The sequence below is a fragment of the Argiope bruennichi genome, chromosome 8 (genome assembly GCF_947563725.1).
Source record: "Argiope bruennichi chromosome 8, qqArgBrue1.1, whole genome shotgun sequence".
Taxonomy (NCBI): Eukaryota; Metazoa; Arthropoda; class Arachnida; order Araneae; family Araneidae; genus Argiope; species Argiope bruennichi.
This window is the reverse complement of record NC_079158.1, coordinates 115846208-115858374: the sequence shown is the minus strand read 5'-3', so window position 1 is coordinate 115858374 and position 12167 is coordinate 115846208. Positions and strand designations below refer to the sequence as shown.

The 12167-nt window shown below is 27.0% G+C and overlaps 1 protein-coding gene across 1 annotated transcript; it reads left to right on the top strand.

The window, feature by feature from the left end:
• The first annotated feature begins 1505 nt into the window (after window positions 1-1505).
• LOC129980525 (uncharacterized) lies at window positions 1506-11869 on the top strand. The gene is made up of 2 exons (XM_056090867.1): window positions 1506-1788; window positions 9537-11869. Exon 2 carries the CDS (start codon window positions 9754-9756, stop codon window positions 10915-10917), a length of 1164 nt encoding a protein of 387 aa, XP_055946842.1. The 5' UTR covers window positions 1506-1788; window positions 9537-9753; the 3' UTR covers window positions 10918-11869.
• Window positions 11870-12167: the final 298 nt, after the last annotated feature.

Below are 12167 nucleotides of genomic sequence, written 5' to 3'. Positions count from 1 at the left end.
TCCAAATTCAGAATTCGGTTCAATTATCGAAAATTATGATGTCACTACTGTCAATAGGGAAAAGGAATTGTCTCTTGAACAAAAATTAGAATCAGCGATAAATAAAAAAATTTCAACGAACCAAAATACAGTACAGAAATCAGCTATATTCAAAAGCATCCGACTGGAAATCGATTTATTTGAAGATGAGGGATTTAGAGATAAATACTTTGAAAAAGTATATAGCGCATTGCTAACAGTACCACCAACTAGCGTCGACGCCGAAAGAGCGTTTTCGACAGCTGGTCATTTTTACACAAAATTACTTTTCAGACTTAATGACAGTACGATTGATGCATTATGTTTTTTTAGATCATATTTCAAAAATTTGTAATAGTACCAAAAACTGAATAGTGATATTTACACTTTTTTGTGATTTAAATACTTAATTACTTAAATACTTAATAATTACTTTTTTGTGATTATATACTGTTATAATTTATAAGTTACAAATTATTTTTTGTGATATTTACACTCTCTAACAAAACTTTCAAATAAAAAAACGAAACACCTGTGTTTTCTTTCTTTTTCCAAAATTTCTAATACCGGTATCAAAACCGGTATCCCGGTATTAAGATTTAAAAAATACCGAATACCGGTATTGAAATTTTGGTCCGGTATTGCAATCCCTAGTCATGCTGATATGCAATTTTGTAAAATCGGCAAACAAATTTGAGAAGATAAAAAATATTAGTCAAGAGACAAAAAAATTTCCTTCAGTTTTTTTGGTTCTTAATTGCGGAGTTTCAGTTAAACTATACAAAATAATTTAAAGTTTCCTCTCAGACTTAAAATTGATTCTTAAAAAATTCTGTCTGAAATTGTCCATTATGAGTATATATATTTTAAAAGCATATGATTCAATTATAGCATATTTTCTACTTATAATTCCAAACCCAGACATATAGAGCTAATTATATAAAAATTACAAACAATAAGTCAGTAAGATTCATAAACATATTGGAATTGTTGAATTTCTGTTGCTTTTAAAGAGCTGTCAAATGATGAAGGGTCTCCTATCAATGATATTCTTTGAACTTCAAATATCAAGTATTTATAGTGATTTCTAATATATATATATATATATATATATATATATATATATATATATATATATATATATATATATATATATATATATATATATATATATATATATATATATATATATATATATATATTATATATATATATATATCAAAAAGCGTTTTCATGTTTATAAATTTATTATCGATAATATTGGAATTATAAAATAGAAAAAAAATCATTATACGATTTTATTATGAATTTCATATATATTAGACTTCTAACATCACGGTATATTTTTTTACATTGAAATTAAAAACATTCAGATATTTTATGCTTTATTTATCCTGCAGATATTTCAATTTCGAATAACAGATGGCGCCGATTTTGCAAAAATAACAGCTTCAGCACTCGGATCTTCCATTCTCGGAATCCACCATCTCAGTGAGTGTCTTTTTCCACTAGACTTGAAGGTTCGTTCGGCATATCATCGGATTTTAAAAAAATTTTCCTCTGAAATTGGACACACATGTTTTCCGAAGAGATAAAGAAGTTCTTGCTTTTGTTGCTCTGCATTTTTTGGGTCTCGCTTCTTGAGTATTTCATCTTTTTGACATCGCAATCATCGTCTTCCTCTCCGGAGAAGTTTTCCTCCCCAGTTGCCCATAGCGACGGAAAAGAATGGCGCCATTGATTTTCACCTACAGCTACACTTCTCTTTTTGTGAGTAATTTTGTCTTAATATTTTTTTCTAGAATACATTCGTTTAAATTTCTATGAGTAGGCTGTATAATCCCATTAGAATGAAATTTTCCTTCTGAAAATACCCCCATCCTGTCGAAAATGATACAAAATTGAAGCGTACGTCATTATTTAAGTAACGGAACAGCAGGTGAAGGAAGTATTGCAACAGCTTTTAAAGTAAGTTTGTATTGAAAAAGAACCGTGCCAACGGTTCCAACATGTAATTTAAAACATTTTAATTTCATGTAAATAAATGAAAAATTATGCATTAACGGATAAATTAAAACTGATTTATGTTTTTTATTAAAAAAGTGTATTAATTAATGCTAACAATTCTTTGGCAGCATTGTACTCCTTTTCCTCTCAATAATTGAATATTTATCATTTTTAAAATTTATCTATGTACTTTCACATGCATTTTTTTAAGAAATTAGTTTTTTAATGAAAATTAATTACATTAAACAATAAAGAAACTTTGTTTTTTTATTATCAAATATTATCATTTCTTTATACTTCATTATTATCTTTCTGATTTAAATTCTAAATATTTTTATTGCATTAAAAATTACATTTTCCAAGTAAAATTAGATTTTGCATTTTATCCATCACTTAATTTAAAATGCTATGTTCGATTTTTTCATTCTAAAGTAAAACAAAAATATTATTTTGATTTATTCGAGTAACAATTATTGAAATCACACATTTATAATTTTTTTTTGGTTTTACAGTTAATTTACTAGGATTCATAAATTAAAATGATTTAATCATGCTGAAAATCTCAGAAGATGTGGCTAATTAAAGCCAAAATCCTGTATTCTTTGTATGTCAGAAAAGAATTCCCAGTTTTTTGGAAGTTTTTAGAGAAAATTAAATAAACGAAAAATAATTTTGTTCTTTTTCTATTAAGTAAATTGTTATACTATTAAGTAAAGTTTTTTTAAATTAAATTTTAAACATATTTTAATATATGTTGATCTTAAATTCATGTTCTGAAATATTTTCTAAATGCTGCAGTGTCTTTTATTGTAACATAATTTTTTTAATCATTATTGTTTTGCTTTTGATTCAAGAATTTTTTATCCAATTGCTTTGATGTCTATATCTCTCGCAACAACTTATTTTTTTACTTTTTGTTCTACTCATCAGTGCGTGTTTAATTTTTTTTATTATTCTCTACTTTATAGTGTGCAATACATTTCTAATCCCTCATTATGAATAACAGTTTATATTTATTGAATTGAGGAGTTGATGATGTTACCAATAATAAATCAAAATTTAGTACAAATACATCTTAAACTTGTATTTTATATCTGAAATAATTAATATATTATATTGTTATGAGGGGTACAGTGTTACAGCTGGCGCAGATTAATGGATTGTTCATTATTTTAAAATATTGATGGCATTAATCAATTGATAATGATACCCGAAAATAAAGCTAACTATGCGTACAACCATTTGCATACGGATCATAAAAGGCCAATAAATCATGCTTAGCTCTTTGAAAAAAAGTGGGTAGGGATTGAATAGTCTAGGTTTGCTAAAACATATGTTTTCTGTTGGCAAAAGTATTTGGCGAGAAACTAAATTAACTAAATTTTGATACTTAAACACAAGGAAAAAACTTTTGTCTCTATGTGTATATACTGACTCAGTACACACCAGGTCGTCTGCCTATCAAATTTGGCAAATATATACTTTGGATGGTAGGAAAGTGATTTTTTGAATTTTTAATTAGAATTTTAATTAATCAAAAATTAAGAGAAATAATGACTTTTTTCCGTGATAACTTTCTAAAAATTTACAGTAAAAAATAGTTTTTACTTTCAAATCATACCAGTTCTCTGCATTATTCATTCACAGTCAAAGTATGCTAAATACAGTTCTCAAATGAAAATCAATAAAGTTTAAAAGAAAATATGAAACAGAAACACCTGAACTTAACTATTACTATCACAAGCGATTCCAATTGTTTTAAGATAAGTGGATTATTTAAATGTGCGTTTCAGCTAATTAATAACACACAAGTCAATAAGAGAATTTAACAGTTGATAAATTTGGTACTATTTGAAATTAAATCTGTTCCACGCTTTTGATAAATCTGGTAATCAAATAAATAATTCATATACACATGAAATAAATAACTTAAGAAGCCTGATATAATTATAAAAATACAATTTATCTTTTATTTAAAAATCTAGTATTCTCGTTTATATGAAAACTTTATCTTTTCATACGTAAATATAAACGGAAGATCTTGACTATAAAACATACGTGCTATCTAAGATCTGTATTTTTTTTTACAGAATAAAAATACGCAAGGACTAATAAACCAATAAAATGAATGTTGTTTTAAAAATTTTAAGATAATTTACATTAGAGATAACATTATTTTTTGTATTAATATTTTTAAATGCACTGAATTGCATATTTCTTTCTCCCAAATATACGTGTGTTAAATTTAGTACCTCTACATCCAATGGTCGATATTTTAAATAGATTGATAGACGCATATATATACATTCACTTTTATTTTTGGAAGAAAATCTTATTTTGTTAATTAAAACTTCTAGATTAAAAGTCTGAATATTCCACACTTTAATTTTTGAATAATTTTAAACGTAAAATTTGGAAATACCTGTGAAATTTAAAGTATATGCTTCCGTGTTTAAAGTAAATTTTTTCCATTCGCTCTCCTCCCTCCTCCTTTGTGTGTGTGTGTGTGCGCGCGCGCGCGTATGTTATCAGGTATTTTGTTTTTTAAGTTCCTAAATCAGTCCTTATTTTATTTTATGAATTAAAAATAAAATTCGGGATATTTTAATGGAACATTACAACTGAAAATGGAATAATAATGCGTAAGAAAGCATTTTTTAAACTTTTCCCGAATTTACTATTTATTTGATTTTTATAATATCGCAATGAATTGAATATTATTTTAAAATATTCTTAGTGTGATTTCTTTTATCTTTTGTGACATTGTTACAAATTTAGATAATTTTGAAACGCTGTATTGTCTTATTTTTCCATTGATGATGTAAATTTTGAAAGTAGAATGCATAAGAAGCTTATAAAGAATACTTATGATAAATATTAATCGTAAAATGCATATGCAGGTAAGTTAACATAATATTCTAATTGGATGAAGAATTATTTGAATATGACGAGTCTGATTAAATGAAAAATCTTAACAAAGAGTGATTAATTAAAAAAGGCAACAAAGAAAACTACCCTCAGCTCTTGATAATTTTAGTAGTTTTATACTTTCATTTATGACAGATAGCCCTGCAGTCAATTTATTCAAGTCATAATCAAGTATTGATTAAATCAATTTTGGAATTTTATTCTAGTAATATTCCTAATTACCATTTACAAGTTATTTGTTATGCTGTTTTATAATTCTAAAAAATTTGGAGCTTTAAAGTTTAAAAAAATATATTTCCTCCTTTTACAATATTATTTAGAGTGTTATAGAAAGTTGTCTTTTGTTTTCGATATATTGCTTAAAATTAATTTTACGTTTTGACTGTGCACTTTTTTTATTTGTACAATATTGAAATGGACTTTTTAGAAAGGGACATAATATTGCGACTTCAGTTTTCAAAATTTACTACTTAAAATTGCTGAATAAAAATTAAATTAAAATCAATTAAAAAATTTGGAGAGAAAAAGGGCTTTGAGATTTGCATTATTTCAGGGTCCCTGGAAGGTTTAAAACGGCCATGAATTCTTCTGAAAGAAGAAATAATTACATTGATTAAAATATGGAAAAAACGCATAGCTAATCAGTAAACATTTCAATTAGGTGTAGATGTATATTGTTGAAGAGTATATTACCAGAACTTCATTCAAAACTATTTTTAATGATTTATTGTAAATATAAGAACGATCTTCAATAAAATTAAAGTTACTTAAGAACATATACTACATATATTAATGTAAAAATCATTTTTCTTAATTCTATTTTATTTTTTAACAGTAGATTTGGATTATGGTTTAATAAATAGTGCAACTAGAAGAAAATTAAATTTGAATTCAGCTAATATCTCCTACAAATTTTCGCAGATACAAATGATCAGTTAGCAAAATATTAATATACTTCTGATTTAGAAAGTTGGTTATTTTATGCACCGTATACTTACATTATTTCATATACAAAATGCAAAGTCATACAATGAACAAATAATTTATCTTTATCAGAGTACAGATTTTTTAAAAAAAATGTAACAATATTTAAATTATATCTACGATGAAAAACAGAAAATTTTAAATTTGTAATGGCTTTCTACTCTGGAAACTGATTTTTTTTAAATTGATATAGCATGGAAACTTAACATCCGTAATTGAAAGCTTTTCTTACTACTTACGGAATTTCAAGAATTGCTTTTGCAAGTTTTAGCTCCTTACAAATCATTCCAATAATACTAACCTCATTTAATTGTACTTTAAATTTAAGAAACAACTTTTTTAAGTGCCTATATTTAAATAACATATTTTAATGTTCGAAATTACTGAATTAAATAAACGAATGATGAAGAAATAAATCAAAAATTAATGAAACGCAATCTCTTTCGTTTAATGCAAAACGTTATATTTATGTAAAGTAATGCATTTATATCTAAAATCTTGAAAAAATGATTATTATTTCGAAGTGGGTACACTGTTTATATGAGCAGAAATATCATTCCTCAATGTTTTTATCTTGCATTTTTAAATAAATACATTGAAAAGAAATTTATCTTTCATAAAAAGCAAAGTGGAAATTACTCCTATTGTATTAAAACGCATGAAATTATATTAATGAACGTATCGTTAAGTATTCGAAATTGTGTCAAACATCAAGCTAATTTTCGCCAAATATGACACTTTTAGATAACGTTTAAGATGTTGTAACCTCTTCTAGAACGGACCCTTATCAATAACACAACCGCATTGTAAACGAGACAACTGATTGACAGTTTTATGATTCGTACGCAAAAGTCATACAACCGATTTAATCATGCTGAAAAGGTCTATAGATGTGGCCAATTAAAGCCAAAATCCTATATTCTTTGAATGCCAGAAAAGAATTCCCAGTTTTCTGGAAGTTTTTAGAGAAAATTAAATAAACTAAAAATAATTTTGTTCTTTTTCTGTTAAGTAAATTGTTATACTATTATGTAAAGTTTTTTTTATTAAATTTTAAATATATTTTAATATATGCTGATCTTAAATTCATGCTCTGAAATATTTTCTAAATGCTGCTGTGTCTTTTATTGTAACATAATTTTTTTAATCATTATTGTTTTGCTTTTGATTCAAGAATTTTTTATCCAATTGCTTTGATGTCTATATCTCTCGCAACAACTTATTTTTTTACTTTTTGTTCTACTCATCAGTGCGTGTTTAATTTTTTTTATTATTCTCTACTTTATAGTGTGCAATACATTTCTAATCCCTCATTATGAATAACAGTTTATATTTATTGAATTGAGGAGTTGATGATGTTACCAATAATAAATCAAAATTTAGTACAAATAAATCTTAAACTTGTATTTTATATTTGAAATTATTAATATATTATATTGTTATGAGGGGTACAGTGTTACAGCTGGTGCAAATGAATGGGATTGTTCATTATTTTAAAATATTGCTGGCATTAAGCAATTGATAATGATACCCGAAAATAAAGCTAACTATTATATTTTTATTATATCAAGGCACAAGAATAAAAAAAATTTAGCTGATGGCTATTTATATTTTATTCCACAAATAATAATATACAAAATCCATTGAGGAGGTTTTACAATTATTTTTTTTAAAGTTGTTGAAATGAAGTCACATTTGAATAACGCAGGTTTGGCAACACTGAAATCAACAATGCTGCAGAAAATATCTGTCAAATGATTTGACTTAAAAAAAAAGAATTTTGCCATAAATACTTTATTTATTTGAATTACAAAATTAATAAAAAATATATCGCATTCAGATAATATAAATTATCGAGAAAATGATATAAATTCCTTCTAGTTTTGCCATAGAAAATTTTATATATTATAATTTAATGGATAAATGCAATACGATCCCACTGCCACTCCATGCGCATGCAGATATCATTCAGTCCGGTTGATAATACTCGTCCAAAAATGGACATCAGATATGATGCAATATTCTTTATCTGTAGGCTCATCTTTTTTAAACGCTGTAATCAATAATTACTGAAGCCAAAATATAGAAATGATCAACTCAATAACATTTTGAAAAAAGAATCCAGGTTTTTTTTTTTTCTTTTTCTTAATTTGAAGAGTGACCACTTACAAAAGAAAATAAAGGATATTTTTCCAATTATTATTTTAGAGGTCTTTATTTAAAGATTACTTAAAACTTACAAGGGAAGCGCACGATGTTGAAAATTCAGTTCAAGATGAGATTTAGTATAAAGGTAGTATATATTTAGAATGCTCACTCAGGAAAATATTAAAGCGCAATGGCCAGTCAATTTCGAGAAAATGGCCCTCAAACCTTCTGCATAGCTTTTATACTAACACTGTGGCGCCGTTAACCACTATTACTATTCGCTCTTTAGCATCGGCGACACATTGTTAGTATATAAGCTATGCAGAAGGTTTGAGGGCCATTTTCTCGAAATTGACTGGCCATTGCGCTTTAATATTTTCCTGAGTGAGCATTCTAAATATATACTACCTTTATACTAAATCTCATTCTGAAATGAATTTTCAACCTACTGCTCTCCCTTTGTCAGCAAAATAAAAACGGAAAATGAAATTCAGTTGTTTGTTTCTTAAAGAGTTTTATCCATTTTTTAAAATCTGTAAATATTTTCTTTATAAATCAGTTTGTCATATTAAATTGACTTAACACAACTGATTAAATAAATAGTATAAATTCTTTAAATAGCAGTATATAGTATAAATTCCACCGAGAATTGCCATAGAAAACTACGTGGATGGTGAAGTTGTAATTCAATAGATAAAAGCATCACAATCATCCACCCCGTCGACACAATTCTGTTTTCTCTTAATTCGTTCGATAAAAACCTTTGAAAAATGAACATCAAATAAAATGTGCCCTTCATGATCTGTAATTTCCATCGTCCTTCAAACGTAATAATCAATGAATTGATAGAAAGGTATAAAAATGTTAATAAGAGCTCAAAGTAAGATAATTGTTACCGAAGTATAAAATTCGATATTATTTTTCTAAGGATTAGGAAACACGTAGTAGATTCGTAGATTTTTAATAGAAAAAATGTTTGAATTTAATGGCACCTGCGAAAATTATTTTTGCAACTATGCATAAAGGAATTAACAAAAGATATTAAGGCAGTTGACGATGGGTGATCGTTAAGTTGGTTGAGTTTCAAAAATATTTTTTTTTTTTTTTTTTTTTTTTTTTTGCATTTTCAACAGGTATAAAAATAATATTTATGCGATTATATTTTCAATATTAATGATCAGATAATGGGAAATTTCATAGGGTTTTTTTTATTTGACCAGGTACAAAATGAAATATCTTAAACAATAATACCGGGTAAGCATATCCATTGACCAACGTCAAATGGATTCTATAGTTCTATATCCAAAATAGCACAGCAACAGCACAGATTATTTATTAACAGTAGAGATTAATTTGACTTTAAACCATATAAATTATATTTTTTATATTTCAAAGATTTCTGAAATTTCTACTTATGTATATTTATATATTTTATTCTTTTTTCTTTTCAGTCTGTTTCAATACAAATATCAGGAATAATGGAATCTCACAAGTTGTTTCGTTTGCAACGTGTGTAACCGAACATGGATTCAACTGAACCATTTCATCAAGTCGCATTTTTGTAAAGCAACTTAATCAGTGAAATTCACTTCTACAAGGAAACGTTTATTGTCTCGATATAAATATAGACAAACTTAAATCTGCTACTTATACGTAGGAAAATATATCATGGCTTTGAATTTCTTACCATCTCTACAACATATAGCAGCTGTTAAAGTGGCATTAACCGTCTATAATGACGACATTATCCACTTCTTTTGCGAATTTGTTAAGAAAGATGTAAATTATAGTGATTCATTTTGTACCAATTGGAGTCAAGAAAAACGAATAAGACAAAGAAGAAAAGAAATTAGTCAGAAATTATCCACACTTCTCCCGAAACTTTTCGTAGATCGAATCGTAAACTTACTTCAGCCAATAGTTGCTGAAATCTTTTATTGTGTTAGAGACCATTCTAATATCGCTAACCACATTCAGAAAAGTCATATCACGAATACTTTACGCTGGAAATCGGAAGGAACAATTGACAGAACCGAAACTTCGAAACAACTCATTCGAAACGAAAGCATCGATAAGAGAGTGCGTTTTGTTTTAGCATCTATCTACTTTTTGGAGCAAGATGTTTTGCAATTATGGCAAAGTATGACGGAGGAAGAAAGGGAAAACATTTATCGCATCGACTTTAATCTTGCTGTCAGATTTTGGGTGAAATGTTTGAGAGAAAATGCTGCTTCTCCTTGGAAACAATGGATTCCAGAATACTTAAGTATTGACCAAAAGGAACTTCGATTTTCTAATTTTAAAAATAGAAGTAGGCGCGTAAGAATGAACTTATTTTACAATGAGTTGAACGGTTTGAATAAAAAAAAATTCTTACATAAGTTGTGCCCTTACTTAAGTTGTGATTTGCGTGTATGTTATTATTTAACTGATGAGACTGAACGTGGCAAGATCTTTAACAATTCAGGCTATTTATTAGATTTAAAAATAAAAGATCTGCTCTGTTTCTATTTGGATTGGCCGTTACAAACCCTTTTCCTAGACATGGTAGATCAGATCTGGGACCATTTAACTCCAGAATGTTTTGAACATTGCTTGTGTTTTATAGTGTATGATAAAATTTTGAAATGTATGGAAGATTTCGAATATCAGAATCTTTTTAAGGATTTGTGGAATCGGATTCCCGATAATTACAAAGAACAATTTTGCAGGCATACTCTTATTTGCGCTTATGCAATGATGCGTTATGACAGAAAAACGAGCACTTTATGGATTGGGAAATTTCTTGAAATATGTGCAGATTTGAATATAGTAGACTTTAGAGATGTATAATCCACGATTTTTTGAAAAAACAAATAATTTTGCTATTGTTATTTTTAAAAGTTTGTTCAAAATATCTGTTATTTCAATCATATTATTAATTAAAATTATTAATTAGCATTAAATATAAAATTTATTAATTGTAATTAATACTTAATTTACTAATTTAAGTAACGTGTGATTGAATTAATTTATCTGTTTCAGCTTAATATCTTAATTTTGATTTTTTTTCAAAACTATTTAATTTCTTTATTGGAATAAATAATTTTCTGAAAAATTTGAATTAATTATGTATGTCATTTCTTTAAAATGTTCACTTTAGTTCTATATTCTACCAAGAGATGGCGTTTGCAGTAAGCAGAATATATGCAATCAAAGTCATGTCACAAGCAATTAAAAGTGACCTTTATGGAATAGTGCATCGTCAAATACGAATATCGGGAAGTCAAGGTCACTCCCATGAAGTGGAGCGGTGACTTTACATTTTCCAATGAGGTCTCACACTTTCCAGTGAAGTCACCGCTCCGATAAATTTCAGTGATATGTGGATCAATGATACGATAATTCCAAGAATAACTGGTCCGTTCACTTTTCAACCCATTCACAGATTTCTCCTTTTCTCTTTATTCGTGTTAAGGGGATGGGACCCTCAGGGCCCAAGAGAAGAATGATTTGTGTTTCTGGAATTTTTTTTTTCCAATCCCTGAAGTGTCGGGGATCAGCTGATACCCCTTCTTTTCTTTCAGAGATGTTGGCTCAGCCCGCTTAAGTGTTTTTAGCATAATGTCAATACGTAGAGTTTTTCATAACGTTTAACGTGATAATGATTAATTTTATATTAATAAAGTGAAAAGAAAATTTCTTTTTTTTAAAAGTTGATTATTTTCCAAGTATTATACAACAAAGAGGTCTTATATTCTTTTTTTGTTAAATATATTTTGAAAAAAAATTGTTATCGTGTAAATTTTTCTCATACAAAATACATACTTTTATGGATGTGATTTCATAGATCTTTGTAAATGAAACCATTCATTTCTGCTATTACAATTAGAAAGAATCATTAGATGTATTGATTATTAACTAATTTTAAGCATAACTAATTTTATGTTCCTTTTATAGGCTTTTTTTTGTTCTTTAAAAGGTATTTTGAAAAGAATATAAACTTTTTTCCCCTAAAATGTCTGTTTTAAATCTAATTTTTTAGGATGGATGAAGTAATATATTTATGCATTGCTCTAAAATACGATTCTTTTAAAATTGAA